Source organism: Megalobrama amblycephala, linkage group LG17 (genome assembly GCF_018812025.1).
Source record: "Megalobrama amblycephala isolate DHTTF-2021 linkage group LG17, ASM1881202v1, whole genome shotgun sequence".
Lineage (NCBI taxonomy): Eukaryota > Metazoa > Chordata > Actinopteri > Cypriniformes > Xenocyprididae > Megalobrama > Megalobrama amblycephala.
This window is the reverse complement of record NC_063060.1, coordinates 42,700,585-42,720,691: the sequence shown is the minus strand read 5'-3', so window position 1 is coordinate 42,720,691 and position 20,107 is coordinate 42,700,585. Positions and strand designations below refer to the sequence as shown.

The 20,107-nt window shown below is 39.0% G+C and overlaps 1 protein-coding gene across 1 annotated transcript in view; it reads right to left on the bottom strand.

The window, feature by feature from the left end:
* Positions 1-20,107, bottom strand: part of clstn2a (calsyntenin 2a) — a 288,222-nt gene that overhangs the window by 163,150 nt on the left and 104,965 nt on the right. The window contains exon 2 of the mRNA XM_048162822.1: positions 774-896. Within this exon, the coding sequence (XP_048018779.1) occupies positions 774-896 (123 nt within the window). The remainder of the gene's footprint in view (positions 1-773; positions 897-20,107) is intronic.

Here is a 20,107-nt window from a genome sequence, read left to right as displayed (position 1 = left end):
AATCAATTTACGCCGGCCTGCTTCACAAACGAGGGTCAATTCAACACTGGATTTGCACAAAAGATTAACATGACGGCACATGCTAGTGGATGAGTTGAATCAACTCCACAGCAACTACATCAATTTATCCACTAACCATTCAGAAACGTCCAGTTTCATTCTAAAAGTTGTAACTTCTTCCTGAGTCTCTCCATCAGTGTCGACTCCGGTTTGAACAATGTAAGGCTGAACACCGTTACTGACAATCCTCATTTTGGCTGCGTGAGATTCTCCAGCTTTGTTGTTGTTGAGCTGTTAAAGCTCCGCCCTCTTCTGGAAAGGGGGCCGGGAGCAGCAGCTCATTTGCATTTAAATGGACACACACAAAAACGGCGTGTTTTTGCTCACACCCAAATAGGGGCAAAATATAATAAATGATCTGTGGGGTATTTTGAGCTGAAACTTCACAGACACATTCTGGGGACACCAGAGACTTATGTTACATCTTGTGAACAGGTGCATTATAGGTCCCCTTTAATATAATGATCAGCTGAATGTACATTATTTCACTTATTACAATGCTACTTTAATAATGGACATGACATATTGATCCCAGTTAAAATGATTTGATCATGAGAAGAAAAAGGAAACAAGAGACGTGAAACAAGCGCAGTGCAAGACATTGGTTGTCAGGGACAACAGCCACATATGCCTGTACGCCTCGAATGCCACGATTGACCAATCAGTATAGAGTATTCCAGAGCGCTGTGTAATAAGTTAGGAAAGTCGTATACCTGCATAAGGGACAGGAGCGTCTTTGTCCAGTGCGACCAGGGGAGGGTCTAGCAGTACAGTGTCCATGTTCTCGCTGATGACACCATGGTAAGACGTCTCGATCCATGGTTTGTGCTTATTCACTGCAATGGAGAGAGAAAAGAAGGAGAATTAAAATTCTGAACTGTTCAGACTGTTCAAATCATCTCCTAAATAGGAATAAAAAACACAACAAATTCAGTGTGTTCATGCAAAGAATGGCTAATAATGGCGATCGATACAAGTCCAATAAGCACGGGCTGTTTGTCCAATTCCCCAAATGGCTACATCCCTGTCTCCTACAACACGTATCCAGGGAAACACCCTCATTTATCTGTCCTAGCATACTCTGTTGTTCCTACTTTTTTTTTTTCGTGGCTGCTGTATAACAAGAGATACCAAAACAAGATGCTAATCAACGGATGACACAAATGCAATTTTCTACCCAGTGAAAGAAAAACATCCCTGCAAGAGTCATTGTGCATTAAACAGCTTGTACAGAAGCAGTGTTTACCAAACCCCCTGTACACATCTAATGCCATGTTTGGTAAGTGTAACATTTTTAAGGTTAATTAAAAATCTAATTTTAGTGAGCTTATTTTGCCAAACATATGAATATGCTTGCTGCCCAGTGTGCCCTGTAGCACAGACGGACCTAAAGAAAGAAGATTTTGCCAAAACACTTTAGGAGTATTTTGTTAATAAGCAGCTGAAGATTAAAACAAAAAGGTTCATTAAATGTAATACAGTTTTAAATCTTCCAAACAAGAGCTGCATTGAAAAAAACATATTTTAGAGTATAGATCATAAATGTAAGAACTTTGTTTTGTTATTTTCAAGAATGTTAATGTTTTAAATTCCCCCTGTAGTCAATACTTTTATTCCTTAATACTCATCGTCGATCACCAAAATGACATTTAAACTTTTCTGTGAAAATAATTTCTTCATGAATTAAAATAGCTTGAATGTAACTCTAAACTCTTTGCCTCATTTAGTATATGCTGACCATGAATATGCAAATTAGCCCCGCTTCCACTCAATCACATGAGCTCAGAATATCTGATCCACTCACTCAACTTTACTGCAGTAAACGCTGCACAATGGCAAGTGGAAATACTGGTTTAATTCAGCCATATTCAATGTTTGAACCAGAAACTGATTCAGAAAAAGAAGTGGAAGAGTGACATACAGGGTCATCTACAAGTTTTATGTATCGCTTTCTACAGCGTCAGACACATAACGGTAATTAATATGATTAGCCTTTTGCTTGACTACGTTATTAAACAGCTAATAATGTGTTGCTAATGTTACACAAACCGTGTTCCCATTCCTCATCTCAGTCTGTTCTAAAAAATAAGTATCCTTAGAAACGATCTGAACAACTCAGAACGTCAGTGGAGAAAGGCATACTGTTCATAGTAATATACAATCAAACCAAAATTTATTCAGACACCTTGAACATTTCATTCATCAATACAGTTTATTCACTATAGTTTAAAAAAATGATAATAAAATATGACAAGATCTCAGAATTAAACTGTGTCAGAAAATTAATCTTAATTATGTCAGATAACACTTCAGGTCAGGTCAAAGTGTCTGAATAATTTTTGGTTCCAAATTTTTATCAATTTTACTGGTAGTTCACTGTATGAAGAATTTTTGGGTATGTCACAGTTTACTTTATTTTGCTATCCTCACTTACATAAATGAACTATAGCGTTCTGCACCCACTATAAAAATATTTCAAAATTGTCTGAATAATTTTTGGTTTGACTGTATATCATATACATAATTCACCCGCTATATTGCTAAATGTACCCGATTTTTCATATCAACAGAAAAATATACCAGGATAACCTGGCTTCTCTTGTCACGGGTGTTGTTTTCATGTTTTGGGTTCCATGTCTTTTATTTTGTAGTTTGTTTCATGTTGCTTGTTTGTGTCATGTTTCCCTTGCTCCTCATGTTCTCCCTTAGTCCATGTGTCATGTTCTCATTGGTTGGTTATAGTCATGTGGTTTTCAGTTCTGTTCTGTTATTGGTTCTCTTGTTCCTTGTGTCACTTCCCCATTGGTTGTCCTAGTCATGTGTTCCATCAGTTCTTGTATTTATAGCCATTGTCTTCCCCATGTTCCTTTGTCATGTATTATCAATGGAACCTGCTGTTGGCGAGTCGTCTGTTCAAGTCAAGTCAAGTCAAGTCTGTTCAAGTCAAGTCAAGCCATGTCAAGTCACGTCTGTTTTCATGTTCCTGTTCACGTTTGTATTTTGGATTATTGTCATTAAACTGCACTTAGGTTCTACTACACTTGCCTCCAGTGGACTCCCTTATGTTACATCTCTTGAGACCCCCTGCTTCAGAGTGATCATAGTTAATAATATGCTAAAGCCCGCCCACATATTGACATGATTGGTTACAACATGTTTATGACGTAGAGAACAAGGGCGATTTCAAACTGTGTTTTAAGACTGTCTTTGGTTCACTACAGTTTTAAGGAGAAAATAGTCAGCAATGATATTGACTGATGAATTTGCACATGGTTTGTATCAAAGCACATTAAAAACACCACATAGACATATAAACAACATTAAAAACGTGATTTTACCATAAAAACAATTGTCAATCCCAAGCAATACGTTGACAAAAAAAAAAGAAAAAAAAGTGTTTTATTTGATTCGCCCCTCGTGTATTCAGAAATCCTCCCCCGGCATGAGTTAATGGAGTTTTAGATTAGTACTGGCTATTCAGTAACCCCTTGCGTGGCTCAGTTCGAGATCCACCAAAGCAATTAATGAAAGAGTAAATTAAACCATTTCACACTTGTGGAGGACAGTCTACTCAAGTCTCAGAGAAAAGAAAGGGTGAAAGAGTGTCCTCATAACCCATAAGCAATCTCAGGCAGGGAACAAATCATCCGATTCAGATGACCAGACGATTAAACCAGCTGGCAATGTCGTTTTCAAAGACTACAATCTTGCTTTCAACAAGTCTGTGCCATTTATATCTCTTTCTGTCGCTCACTATTAAACTCAGACTCACTTATAGGAACAAAACATGTTTTTTTGGTTGTTGTTTTTTTACATGTACTCCAGTGCGTTTCCAAAGAAACCCACTTTTTAAAAACCACAACCACTTGCAAACATCTCACAGTGTTTTGCCTCACTTGAAAGTGTCTATTTGAACAGACACAGATGAATAGCCGGGTTGTATCTATCTAGCTGTGTTATACATACAAAGACATGTACTACAAGCTTCTAGAGAGGCAAACAATGTGTGTGTTGCAGATGTACAGACTGAGAGGTCAGACACACTGCAGTCCGTTTTTCCCATTGTGTAGGAATAACAACGCATGTTAGGAAACTCCTCGATACACTATTAAAAGTCCAATTCATTAGGTAAATATTTAGTTGAGCGCTTCATGTGTGAAATGTCACAGGCTAGAGGGAAAAAAACATGGCTGTCATCATGTACACAAGATACAGTAAATAACTGTAATTTGGATCAGGTACTTTCTATTATAATAATACATCTCTTCAGGCTTCAGTCAGTGCAAATTCACATCGAACTCTCTCATTCTCGCTCTCTCTCTCTCTAATAAGGTTAGTGGTGTCACTAAGAGCAATATGCCTTCTCTGTAATCCCTGAGCTATTACCCATGAGATGTCTGCAGCCATTATACAGCATTAGAGCGCAGTGATGGAAGCTAATTCAATGTGGACTTTTCTCTTCCATCCGCTCCCCTGCACTAGAGAGCTCTGCCGCACACACAGCTAGAAAAACAATACATAATGGCAGATGCATGTGTGAACGCGCACATTTACCTGGTATTCACCATTAAGGAACACAACCCCTGAAAATTGTGTTAAAAACATCAAGTGTTACAGTGTTAGCAAAGATACTTGTTATAACTTTTTGAACAGAACAGAACATCTAAACAGTCATTAAACCTTGAACTTAGAGAGTTTATTAAGAAACAGGGCCTAAAACTAACTTTATGCCACACTTGCCAATGACCTTGATTATGATTTCTCTTTTTTAACTTTAGTTAGTGTGTAATGTTGCTGTTTGAGCATAAACAACATCTGCAAAGTTATGACACTCAAAGTTCAATTCAAAAGGAGCTATTTTCTTTTACAGAATTCTCTGTTTAAGGACTACAACGAGCTTCTTCCAGGGTTAGTGACATCACAAACCCTAAAATTTACATAAACCCCGCCCCTGAGAACACACAACAAAGGGGGTGAGGCCATGCTGGGCTGCTTTAGAGAAGAGGAAGAGTTGTTGTAGTAGAGTGTTGTTGTCATGCCGTCATTTTACGCCGGACTGCTTCACAAACGAGGGTCAATTCAACACAAAAGATGAACATGACGGCACATGCTAGTGGATGAGTTGAATCAACTCCTCAGCAACTACATAAATTTATCCACTAACCATTCAGAAATGTCCAGTTTCATTCTAAAAGTTGTAACTTCTTCCTGAGTCTCTCCATCAGTGTCGACTCCGGTTTGAACAATGTAAGGCTGAACACCGTTACTGACAATCCTCATTTTGGCTGCGTGAGATTCTCCAGCTTTGTTGTTGTTGAGCAACCGAAGCTATTAAAGCTCCGCCCCCTTTCCAGAAGAGGGCAGCTCATTTGCATTTAAAGGGACACACACAAAAACGGCATGTTTTTGCTCACACCCAAATAGGGGCAAATTTGACAAGCTATAATAAATGATCTGTGGGGGATTTGAGCTGAAACTTCACAGACACATTCTGGAGACACCAGAGATTTGTGAAAGGGGCATTATAGGCCCTTTTTAAGAAAATTTACTGGCCATAAATATTTCTTACCGGCCATGAAACTGTTTTTGCAAAAACAGGCAGTTATGACACCACAACTTTAGATAGCAGAGAAAATCCGCAATTCTCTATTCCAATTTCTATATCACATCTAAAACTACTAGACTAACTAATATAAATTTAAAACATTATTAAAGACAGCAGTTTTCAGGTAGAGACATTAAATAAAGTAGTCAAATGTAAAATAACACTGGATAGTCTTCACTGTATAAATTAAACAAGTTACAAAAGTCAAAAGAATATTAGGCTGCTGTCACTTTAAGAGCGAATGCACAGATCCAATACACTGATACTGGTACACATCTTTCTCAATGGTTAACACAGCGTGCAAGTAACAAATCGAATTCCCTTTTGCATCTTCTTATGCTTGAATATTTAAATTGCCAAGTCTTAAACTTTCGTGACAATGCAGTGCTGGTCTGTCAACTGTACACGTTTGTTCACGATCATGTTCTCACAACATTGCATTGTTAGATTTCATACAAATATCACCGGCCAACTGGTGATTGACACTATTTCACATGCTCGTCAACTCGCATTTGGCACAAATCCCTCATACCTCAAACAATGAAAAAAATCAGCTATAATCTAACAGTGGTGGAACATTAAGCTTATCTGATTCCAACTCTGTGACTGCAACTTTTTATAAATATAAGTGAAAATTTCGCTATAATATTTATTTTAATGCAGCTTTTGGCATGACAGACAAGAGAGTTCTCCCATTTGTCTGTGAGCGCTATCCAAATAAACTGAATTGAAATAAAGCAGGTGAGCCCAGAGTGAGGGAGGTAGAAAATTCAGATCGGTTCTCACAAGAGGACAAGAAAGGGACTATTACAGAATCAATTATTTATTCAGTTTGATGTATAATTATTTCAGCATTTCAAGCACCTGATAAAATGTTGCCGGGGGAGAAAGTGAATGTTTGCAAATCTTCTTTGACCCCTCTGCAACCTGCTATAATGAAAATCCCAGTCAGCATTCCAACGGTAATTAAACTTGGGGACAGCCAGCGGAATTGATGGTGAATTTTACCGCTCTCCCAGTGTCACGCAACAAGCTATTAATTTCTGACCGGTCAACACCGTAACATTACATGCGGCTCATAACAATGGAATTAAACAATGATTGAAACATGCATGCGGGACCCAGAAGAAAAAGAAAGTGCTAGAGTCAGAGGCCGACAGAGAATCACTACAAGACAGAGAGGAGACCAACGATATTCAGGAATATATAATGCAGCTTGCATTACGGTGACTATTTTGCATGTAGTGTTTTTGTATGCATGGTGTAAACAACAAATATTGCGGTTAAGGCCAGCTAATGGACCTTAGCGGAAAAACAAGCCTTCAAGGTTTATTCACCCTCTTTCATAAAAGCATCCTGTTCATAACAAGCCTCTGCTACACTAGGGGATAAAGAAGCCATTAGCCAAATGGCTCTGTGCTGGGTGTTGTCTAAAGTCCAAAGACTTCAACTCAAAATCAAGAGTCAAAGATCAACCCCAGTCCAGCTAGCATCATCTGCTATAGCCAATGGGGGTATTAGTAGAAAATGGTTAATTAACGTCCCTTGCACTGTGCAAATGACCAGAACATGGCTCTCTGTATTGGAAAAATACAGAAATGACTATCAGGAAGAGAGTAATTAGCCACAATGACTTAGCTTAATCCAATACTAGCAGGAAGGAGTTTGCTGGTAGGGTAATTTTCAGATACATTGAACTCATCGAAGCCGCATCCCACACGTCCACAGAGACACGCTTCTTAAGATTGCATTGCTCGTCTTTAATGCTTATTAATGAGGTCATAATCTCTGCTTTTTCAATGGCGAGCTTTCAAGATTTGTTGGTCTTCAGAGAGTTCTCATATAGGGGGCCCAGTTGACAAAATTACCGTTTTATCATCCTATTTTATAGCAAAGCCATTAAAAAAAAAAAAGAGAAATGTTTGCATATTGAGGGCTGCTTGAGTTAATTAATGAACGAACAGATTGCATGGCGTCATTCTTGGGCACCTGGAAAGCATCGTAAAAGGGTGTAGGATGGGGAGTCGATTTTACGGTGACCTCTATAAAGGGGGTGAAAGAGTCGAATGGGTTTTAAGCCCTCAAACGTTCAGCAGTGGTTCGGTAGCTTTGGATAACCTGCATGGTCTCAATTAAGGGCAATATATTGTAGGCTGTGGCAGCAACTCCTCCTGCAATTTTCTGTGGTTAAAATGTCATCTGTTGCCTAGTGATGTGCAGCACATTCTCAAAGACGCTCGAGCTTGAGACCATCTTGTGTCATTTGCCAAGTTTCCTGTCAACTCTACATGATCGCTGTCAAAATCCAAGTGATGAAAAAGGCCAAAAATAGATATAAACTACTACTATTATATAAACTGTTCTCACTGCTAGGTGCATGTAATTAGTCTCTGAGAGTTGGGATGCCTGTAGGTGTTCTCACTGTTGGTTGTCAAGTAACATTTATGAATGACATTAGTAGATGTCATTCAGTGTTATTGAGATCAAATCCTTTTTATTGCAGCTAAAACATTTGAAGGAAAAAAAGATATTATTTAAACGGAATCAGTGCATAACATGCATAATATCAAAGATGAACGGTGCAAATGTGGTTTTAGGTTCTATTAATCCCTGATATTGACCTCCATTTCAAGCAATCTATTTGCAATAGGATGGCGCTAAATACAGGTGCAAATGGGTCCAAAACGTGACATTCAACCACAGTGGAGGTAGTTTAAAGAAAATAAACACACACACGTTTGAACACATTATGTTTGTAGTGCAAACATTAATGCGTTCAAAATGTTCAAACAACAAACCACCTACTCATCTGTCAATCAAGCACTGAGGGGGCTGGGTCTGGTTCTCACAACTTTAGCAACCTTTCACACTATTTTTAAAAGCAAATCCTCCATCTCTAGTGTATCACTTAGCATATTTAAAAATCCTCATAGGCATTCATGGACATCTTCATAACCCAATCTGGCACAAAACAAACGTTTATGATGAAGACAATCGACGCAGGTGACGTGTCTTGAATCTGCCATCGCTGTGGGCTGATTTACAGCTAAATTTCTCCATAATAAGCATTAATAATTCCTGACACAAATGGCTGAGAGACGGCAGAGGTTTATAAATGTCCTTGGTACTACAAGCGCGCCGATATAAACGACTCGTTCTCTTGTGTACATAAATTCTGTGAATCAACTTACTTAGGTCACCAGCCATGAATATAAATTTGTTTGATTAGACCCTCGTCAAACATTGAAGCGAATATCTTTTGTGACGGAGAAGTTCTCCGGCTGGCATTTGCTACTGTCAGCCCGGCATCGATACCCCAGAGGACTCGGAAATGTCAATTGTCTGTAATTAGAAAGCTGGCATATTCATTCACGAGGCTTTGTTTCCTTGTCACGGAATGCGGGTCCTTATGGTCTTTTCATTAGCCATATTGTTTATCAGCCTTATGTGTGTGTCTATACCGCCTGAGACACAGTCAACCCTTGCGAAAAGAGTCGGTTTGATTACACACTGTGTGAAGTCGCTTAAATTATGAGCCATTGTTAGAAACACAGAGAACTGATTGAGGTGGATGGATGAAGGGTTTTAGGGGGACTTGAGAGGGAGTCGAATGAAAGCAAGGAGCGAAGAGAACAATGATCTCCTTACTGACACGAGCGCCACAGGCTGAGAAAGAGAGAGAGGGCAGGGCTCAACTCTCCATCTACTCCGGATTAAAATTAAAAGGGTCTGCTAGTTTATCTTCTGTCTGAGGGAGATCTGGACGCTCGAGTGGTTCTCAGCACCTTTGGGCGTTTTGAGGAGATGAAAATGAAAATTGATACTGGGGCTACAGCTCCATGCCTCCCTCCCTCCACTTAACAGGACGTCTGCTGTGCCCACATACCGGTCGCCTTTTATCTACATGAGCAAGTGGCCAGGTCGTCATTGTAAATGAGAACTGGTTCTCAATTGACTCACCTGGTTAAATAAAGGTTAATAATAAGTGGGGATGTGCTAAAACTGACTAGTCAGCAGTGTTGAGGAAAATACTTTTAAAAGTAATGCATTACAATATTGTGTTACTCCCTAAAAAAGTAACTAATTACATTAGTTACTTTTTATGGAAAGTAATGTGTTATACTCTAAAAACTAATTCAGGGGACCTTTAGTCATTACTTATATATATATATATTGATGTGAAATCTGAAATGCTGTTAGACGTTTTACTTGTAATTGTTATTTTATTGATCTTGGATGACACACAAATTATGCCTATTGATTCAATATATCATGACTTGTCATAGTTTAACATTTTCAGTTAATCAAAAATGTATTTAATTTTAAGTTCTGTTAATGTCAAATACAATCTGATGACGTGTAAACGTGTTTCATTGTTTTGAGTTGTATGAACACTTCTTTTAATTTAGACGAACTTCAGTTAAGTGAAACTGGGCTGGGATTTATATTTCCCATCATGCTTTGCCCATGGCACTTGAAAGGGAGAGTAAATGCTAAAATTAAGTGTTATATAATGTTTTTTGCACAAGATTAATGGTAAGGGAGATTTAGCAGTAATTAGTGTTTTGTTATGCTAATTTAGAAGAGTTTCTGTTAATGTGGGTTTTTGGAGATTTACCATCATGGTGACAAGCGGTGCTTGGTAAGTTCATGTTACTTAGAAATGCGTTTTATTGTGTCCAAAAAGCGTCTTCACCTTACTTAAAACATTATGTTGGATCAACTTAAATAGTTGCATTCATGTTGACAGTTTTTAAGTTCATGTTACTTAGAAATGCGTTTTATTGTGGCAAAAAACAGTCTTCACCTTACTTAAAACATTATGTTGGATCAACTCAAAATATTGCTTTGAATTAATGTAATTCTCCCAATTGGCTTAAGTTAAAAATTCTAGTGGAAAACGTTAACATTTTTTATTTTTTGAACCAATGTTTTATTTTTTAGAGTGTACATTACTTTGCGTTACTTTTTCTCATCTGGGCTGGACTACTATAACAACAAAAAAGTTCTATTTTTGGCCAATGTAAAGGTCCTTTCACACCAAAAGTGAAATGAATAAAAGGAAATGCAAACTCACTTCTGTACAGTAAAGGGACTTTACTAGTTACTTGAAAAAAGTAATCTGATTACATAACTTGAGTTACTTGTAATGCGTTACCCCTAACACTGCTGGTCAGTGAGTTGTCTTAACAACTAGTCTTAAAGGGATATTTGAGCCACAAATTCTCAGCAGTGTGATTGTTTATTTCATCTCACTGCTTTATATATAAAGTTTGATATACAGTATATTATATCCAACTTTATCCTCATACATGTACGTAAAGCGATAAATACTTAATCTCAAATGGCTGATTTTGATAATGCAGCTATACTATATATTGTCCAGCCCTTTATACAAAGTTAGATATATGCCTAGTTCTATCATGAAACTCTAGAGGCTGAAGGGTCCTTAACGCAAGCGGATGATATTTACAGCATTAACTACTTAGCACAAGCTGATTGGTTTGTGTCACATATGCAGCCAATGAGCTTACTGCTCAACATTTAAATGGCTGGTTATCATTCACTATAGCAGTTGCAGCACGCTTTCAGAGTTCATCTAAAACCCTCCACCTTCCCCAGCTCCACCTGTATAAATCTGCTATGTGTAATTGATATATGCTATTTGTACAGCAGCAGTATGTCTTACATATTAACAGCAGCATATCAGCGTATGTATTGGCAGTAACAATTCCTGTACTTGCTCTGCAGCAGCAACAACAATAATCAACAGCAGAAATAATCTATAGCAGCAGCAGCGTAGCAGATCTATTCCACCAAGACCAAATACATTAACATTATTATATCCATTACCAAGCAAAAATCTTCAGAGAGTTTTCATGATAGAAATAAGTATATTCGCATAAATACAATATACTCACGTAGGGCGATACATACTATATAGCATATCTCAACCTCTTGATTGCTTGTAGTCGCAGAATGTAAACTATATTGTCGCCCAGCTCTAATATGCTAAATGTGACTATAAGGCATGAGGATATTAATGTATTATAAACATTAACATCACAATTTCTGCAAAGCTGCTTTGAAATGATGTGTATTGTCAAAAGTGCTATACAAATGAATTTGACTTGACCAGACTTACTTGCATTGCATTTCAATCAGTTCATGCATTTTCTCAGAATCAATCCATGACCTTGGCATTGCTAGCGTCATGCTGTTACTGTGTGAGCTTCAGGAACACTTAGTACTGTATAATTAGAAGACACAATACAAGATGCTGCAGATTTAAGTAGACTAAATGACTGAAGAATCATTTAATCATTTAGTTAACTTAAATCTCGCCCCTTTCTTACAACTGACTGCGAGCTGATCTGCCTCCACTCAATCAGCAAACGATGGATAGAATCAAGTATTCACCTTATCAAACAATTGAATATGAATGTCATTCATACTACCCATATTCAAACTAAATTGTACATATTTCTTTAATGCAGTTGTCTCAAACTCAAATTGTCGGGGGGCTGTTTCTGTGATTGACACCTCATAGGAGGGCCATATTAACATTCAAGCACAAGAAAGCGCAACATTTCAGAAAATTTACTTTCCTTTGCATTATTTCTCATTTACATCAAATTTGCCTACTAAAATATCTTTATACCTATACTATAAATATTCTATTTACCATACTAAATGTAAACAGCAGTGTCTCTCTCATTGTTACAGAGTGTAATATAATTATATAATACTATTACTAATATAATACTACTAGGCCTAATATACTATTAATTGCAATAGTCTGGTGCAACTTCTCACATCCAACAAGGTGCATGGAATAAAAAAAATCAGTAATTTAGGAACAAAACTATCAACACTTGTGGTGTGGAGGGGTCAGAAATAAACAAAAAACTGGAGCTATAAATATATATATCAACTTTATTTTGCCAAAAAATAAAAATCTCTCATTGTTACATACATTATTAGTTTTTAATATTTAGTGGAAGTATTTTCCCTTACTTTATGTTAGCTTAAATAACATTAAAATTTTGCATTGACCAACACTGTACTGAACAAATACAATCCCTGAATAAATTTGTACACTCTTCTGTTTCTTGACAGACACCTGGCAGCGCATTTGTCCAAGATGCCGTTTGAGCATTGGTAACGTTTAATGGCTGCATCGGACGCGTTTCAGTGGTTTAAATCGACGCTTGTGACTTAAAGTCGAGTGCTTTTACTGCAATTTAGGCAAGCGCGCTCATAATAGAAGCGACGCGGTTGAGAGCGCGGCTCATGGTTGCATAGCAACGACAGACGCCACTGGAGCGAAAGCAAATTGGAAAGAAGGAGAATGCGGCTCGGCCGCTTATGTGACGCGATATGTGAATGCCCCCATAGAACGGCGACTTTTTCTTTGCATATCAGACAGGTAGCATCTAGAGGAGAATAATAATAATAATAATTTAGCGGGCCGGATTATGTTTTATTTTTGAGATCAGTTGGGGGCCGGGTAGAGGGGGAGGGCGGGCCGGCAGTTTGAGACCACTGCTTTAATGCTTGTGAGGAAAGTTTCAAATCAAATTAAGAACCTAATGAACATTATGTGATTTTGAACACAGCTCACGGCCTGAAATAGATGAGTCAGATAAGAGAGACATCCAAAAAGTGTACTGTTGGTGTGCCTCCAGGAACAGGTTTGGAAACACTGCTATAATAGCGAGACCTGTGGATCACGCATAATAATGGAAACAATGCTCACAGCAGGAAATCTGAAGTCTGTAATTGTCTTATTTATAATTGAGGGTGTTGCATTTGTTACACAAGTGGTGTTTTGATGACTGGAAAAGAATTGCAACTCTTCAGATGAAGTTTAACGTGTTGAAAACACACTAAAGCCCTCTCTAAGAGGTTGCATTTACAAAGATTCTAAATAAATCCCCTTTAAAGTACTGCTGAAGAAAATATTACATTTAATCTAAAAAAAAAAAAAAAAATGCATACATCGTTGACCTCACTTCTCAAAGTCGGATGCCTTGTTGACCATCTTGAACATCCCTGCTACCAGTGAGCTACATCCACAAAAAAAACATTTTAATCTGAAGGCAGAAAAGACGGAGACAAAAAGAAATTCTCAGTGCGACAATCAGGAGTCCTCCTGAAAGACATCCTTCAAGGCTGTGAAATACAATGCAAACTTAAACGTGCATCTGTGAAATCACTATGGGAACTAAAGCTTTCAAGTGACTATCTGTCAATAGAAACTTTATCATAAAATCTTCCTATTAGGGTTGGAAAGAAACAGGGGATAAAAAGGCTGAGCAAAGCTAAAAATCCTTTCTGAAACTCTGAGACAAAAGTATTCACTGTTGTATTCAATTAATTTAGCTGTCTGATGAAAAATGGCTGTAAAGCTTAAACAGATCTGAAATTTCTCTAGCCTGGACAATTTCTTACACTTCTCTGCATGTGAAATGTGTGTTATGAACAGGTTAAGAAAGTCGTGCACTACCGTTTAAAAGATTGGGGTCAGTAAGATTAGTTTTAAATATTAAAAAAAAACTTTTATCCAGCAAGAATGCGTTAATCAGCATATTAGAATGATTTCTGAAGGATCATGCGACACTGAAGACTGGAGGAATGATGCTGAAAATTCAGCTTTGCCCTTACAGGAATAAATTAGATTTTAAAATAGAAATTAGTTATTCTAAATATACTTCACAATATTAATGCAGTCTTATCATAAGAGACCGCTTTCAAATAAATAAATAAATCTTAACAAACCCAAACTTTTGAACAGTAGTGTTTATACACATTAAAAGATTAGTTTACTTCTGAATTAAAATTTCCTGATCATGTATTTTCTTTCGTCAGTCGAAAAGAAATTACATTGAAAGGTCACACATGACGTAGGCGGAAGTACAGAGGTAGGGCGAAAAACCTTCTCCTTCAAAATGGTCTGACATTGCTGTTTTACCTTTTTCTTTATATAAAGGGTGTTTAGCTTAATCTTTGCATGTTCACTTTGTAGACACAATATATATATATATATATATATATATATATATATATATATATATATATATATATATATATATATATATATATATTGCCACAATTCTGTCTCTGAGCTCTTCAGGCAGTTCCTTTGACCTCATGATTCTCATTTGCTCTGACATGCACTGTGAGCTGTAAGGTCTTATATAGACAGGTGTGTGGCTTTCCTAATCAAGTCCAATCAGTATAATCAAACACAGCTGGACTCAAGTGAAGGTGTAGAACCATCTCAAGGATGATCAGAAGAAATGGACAGCACCTGAGTTAAATATATGAGTGTCACAGCAAAGGGTCTGAATACTTTGGACCATGAGATATTTCAGTTTTTCTTTCTTAAGAAATCTGCAAAAATGTCAACAATTCTGTGTTTTTCTGTCAATATGGGGTGCTGTGTGTACATTAATGAGGAAAAAAATGGCTTAAATGGCTGCAATATAACAAAGAGTGAAAAATTTAAGGGGGTCTGAATACTTTCCGTACCCACTATATATATATATATATATATATATATATATATATATATATATATTTTTTTTTTTTTTTTTTTTTTTATTACCATTCGTTTCGCTAGATAAGACCCTTATTCCACATCTGGGATCATGTAGAGCTCTTTGAAGCTGCACTGAAACTGACATTTGGACCTTCAACCCATTGAACCCCAGTGAAGTCCACTATACGGAGAAAAATCCTGGAATGTTTTCCTCAAAAACCTTCATTTCTTTTCGACTGAAGAAAGAAAGATATGAACATCTTGGATGACATGGGGGTGAGTAAATTATCAGGCAATTTGAATTCTGAAGTGAACTAATCCTTTAAGGGCACAATGTACTGTATTAGTTTAACGGAATTTTCCGTAATTATTTTTTCCAGGCGTTTCAACTGTATTTAGAATTTTGCACTTCATTCCATTGTGTTTTAGGGTTAACGGAAATGTTCGTAAAATTACTGGATAATTTCCGGGTAATGAGCTGCCAGTACTTTTTCTGTTATTTTACAGATTTATTTTTTACAGTGATATGTAAAATCATATCATTTTAATACGACAAAGTTTCAAAGTGATTTAATTGTTTATCATTGTTTCTGATGGTGAAGCTGCATGTGCCCTGAGTCTTCCTGTGTTGATGTGAGAAGTGCAGGTACGTGTGCTTGCGTAGGCTGAAATGAAATGGAGTGTTATCTACATTTGCATTATATCTATTCATTTAGGTGACATTTTTATCCAAAGCAACTAGCAAGTGACTTCACAATCTATTATTATCTATTGCAGGCAATTTGCACCACCTGCCAGTGAAGGTACAACCTTTGATTCACATTTACAATGAATATCTGTCCTATAATCAACAATCAACACATTTGGATGTGACACATATACTTATGACTCCTAAAACACAACGGATTATATGTTTCACCAGCAAACTACCACTTGAGTTGCTACATTTGGTGATCGAACTGAGTTCTCCAACACATCCCATCTGAATTCAAGCCCAAGCCATCACTGTTAGACAAATGCTGTTGCTGGGTGGGATTGGAACGGAGCTAAGCTCCCACAGAGGGAGGTTTTTGGTGTGGGGAAAATGGCAGGGATTTCTTTCCGCATCCTCCAAGAGGGGCTGGAATACAGAGGGGATTTTCTCAGCTGAGAGAAGGACAGAGGCACTGGTCCACTCAAAATCCTCTTTGCAGTCCTCATTGACAGTGGCAGTACCGCTTGACAACTTTGTAACAGTTCACCAGAGGAGGAAAAAAAAAGAAAGCAGGAGGAGAAATCTTTAGACAGGTGTTTATCCCATGTCCTGAAGCCATGATTCCTTCACATAAGGACAGATTTACTGCCTCTCAGCTCCGACATATCCCTGACAAATGATGTTTGACAATTGATGCACGCTGGACACGTAAACATGGCATTGTTGTCGCAAAAACTACACAAATGACATCTCAGCCAAATACAGAGGCTGTAAAATAGTCCTTTGTTTTATGTTACTGAGTCACGCATGTGGGCAGATGTAAACGGCGCACATTTCACGACGCGCTGCTTTTTGTTTGCTTAACAGCACATTGTTAGCGGCAGAAGGGAAGATAATAAAGTCGTTGCTGTACGTTAATGAATCACACTGCCTGTGTTTTCATCTGAGCATGTGTGCTAGTAGTATACTGCTGAAAATACCAGCATATGTTGTGTTTTGAGTGCTGACTGTCTGCAGTGAATGCTAGTGTACCCATGAGACTTGTTATTTAGGCATGAGAATCATTATGAATGTAACAATTCTGGTTCCTTAACGGCTTCTTTAACAATTTCTTTTTGTACTTTTTTGGAATAACTATTTTGAAAAAAGGATGATGATGTACTAATGTGAGACTGAAAGCTGATTGGTTTGAATGGTTACCTCTGGTTATGGATTGAAGGAGAGAAATTGCATGTATACGTACATATTGTGCACATTAATGGGGGAATTGATTGAAACAAATGTTAACTTTATCAGTTTTTTGATCATTTTGAGTACATTTTTGCAAAAATAAATGTACACCAATAGATATCTTGTCACTTGTCAGAGTATTTCAGTACATGAACCATTAATGGCGCAGTAAGTGATTTCTGAGAAACACTTTCTGTGATATCTGAACTCAACCTAAACAAACACACCCCTCCCTTATTGCTCCGCCACAAACTCGCAATGCAAGAGTGGAGGTCTCTTTATCACAGCTGAAGCAGAGCAAAATAATGCTTTGTGAAAAATAATAAGCAGATGGCAAATGAATGACAAAGAAGAACAAAAAATGAACATACAGTACACCAGAGTAAATAAAAGCAAGAGTTGGTTGTTAGTCGCCAACAGCTCCAATCAATGGCACTCAAAACTCTCCTGTTCATACAGCTAACATTACAACAACCGCTTATCTTCTGTGAAACAGCAAAACCAGTGTTATTCACATATGGATCAGAAACAACACAACCTCAGAGTCTGCTTTCAGGCCTTCCCACTCAGGTCTCTCCAGCGCTGGAAAGCTTTTATAATATTAACGCGGGTCCCAAAGCTCTTGTCTGATCATAACCCTTCTTTTTGTAATGTCTCTCAGCCATCTCTCTTTCTACAGTCTTTCTTCAAAATCCCCCACTTGCTCACTCTCTCTCTTCCCCCATCATGACTGAACACACCCCCTACTGCTGATTGACCCACTCTCTCCTCCTCCATCATAAGTAGACACGCCCCCTACTGCCGATTGTCTCAGTCTCCACATCCTCCCCCATTATGAATGGACACGCCCCCTACTGCCGATTGTCTCAGTCTCCATCTCCTCCCACATTATGAATGGACACGCCCCCTACTGCCGATTGGCCAACTCTCTCTCCTCCCCTATCATGAGTGGACACACCCCCTACTGCTGACTGGCTCTTTCTCTCCTCCCCCATCATGAGTGGACACGCCCCCTACTGCTGACTGGCTCTTTCTCTCCTCCCCCATCATGAGTGGACACGCCCCCTACTGCTGACTGGCTCTTTCTCTCTTCCCCCATCATGAGTGGACACGGCCCCTACTGCTGATTGGCTCTCTCTCTTCTCCATCAGGCTTGTTTGAGATGAGCAAATTCTGCGCAGAACCGATCACCGGTGATCACCGCGAGATGCATGCCGGTTAGAAATGTGTCCAAGGGTGGGCCGCCTTGCTCTGATGTCATGCCGACGTGTGTCAAAAACCTCTCGCGAGTGCGAGGCGGCCTCGTCGGATTCTGCAGTCGAGCGCAGTTGCTCTCCACCGACTGCGCTGACCAAAAGCACGATGGGAAACGACTTGCTGACGACACAGCTTAAAGCTTATTGGTTTAAACAACCGTGATGTATTGATCTAATTTAAAATGTTTGATTTTAAAACTCTAATATCATGTTTTTATGTGTAAAAATAATGTGTGAATATTCCCAAACTCTCTGAAACAGTGATCTCTCTATGGGTTATGCGAACGTTGTCATTTATAAAAAAAATATATAAAAACATGTCTATAATTAAAGTAAAAATGATTGATACACACATCTTTCGAATGGAAATAAATAACAAGTACTTTGGGTGTATTGTTCATTATGTTTATTTTCATATAAAAGCAACAGAACTTAAATTACATCCAGTTTATCAGCAACACAGCGCACGAGTGTGAATCCCGATATATCCGCCTTTGATCTCGTAGGTTCTGATCCACTACGAGAACAGAGAACTGTTCGTCTTGCCTGCACTTTTTTCACTCCTCCCCTAACTGCAGCCGCCTACTCTCGGCTGAACTTCAGGCGAGGCTAGGCGCATCTCAAACAAGCCTATCATGAGTGGACACACCACCTACTGCTGATTGGCTCACTCTCTCTTCTCCATCATGAATGGACACGCCCCCTTCTGCTGATTGGCTCACTATCTCTTCCCCATCATGAGTGGACACACCTCCTGCTGCTGATTGGCTCACTTTCTCTTCCCCATCATGAGTGGACACGCCCCCTACTGCTGATTGGCTCACTCTCTCTCTTCCCCATCATGAGTGGACACGCCCCCTACTGCTGATTGGCTCACTCTCTCTTCCCCATAATGAGTAGACACGCCCCCTACTGCTGATTGGCTCACTCTCTCTCTTCCCCATCATGAGTGGACACGCCCCCTACTGCTGATTGGCTCACTCTCTCTTCCCCATCATGAGTGGACACGCCCCCTACTGCTGATTGGCTCACTCTCTCTCTTCCCCATCATGAGTGGACACACCACCTACTGCTGATTGGCTCACTCTCTCTTCCCCATCATGAGTGGACACGCCCCCTACTGCTGATTGGCTCACTCTCTCTTCTCCATCATGAATGGACACGCCCCCTTCTGCTGATTGGCTCACTATCTCTTCCCCATCATGAGTGGACACACCTCCTGCTGCTGATTGGCTCACTTTCTCTTCCCCATCATGAGTGGACACGCCCCCTACTGCTGATTGGCTCACTCTCTCTCTTCCCCATCATGAGTGGACACGCCCCCTACTGCTGATTGGCTCACTCTCTCTTCCCCATAATGAGTGGACACGCCCCCTACTGCTGATTGGCTCACTCTCTCTCTTCCCCATCATGAGTGGACACGCCCCCTACTGCTGATTGGCTCACTCTCTCTTCCCCATAATGAGTGGACACGCCCCCTACTGCTGACTGGCTCACTCTCTCTTCCCCATCATGAGTGGACACGCCCCCTACTGCTGATTGGCTCACTCTCTCTCTTCCCCATCATGAGTGGACACGCCCCCTACTGCTGATTGGCTCACTCTCTCTCTTCCCCATCATGTGTGGACACGCCCCCTACTGCTGATTGGCTACAAGTGTGTTGTGCTGCTCGGTCTGATCCCCTTTCAAGAGCGTTTCTCAGGAATCACTTAGTGCAT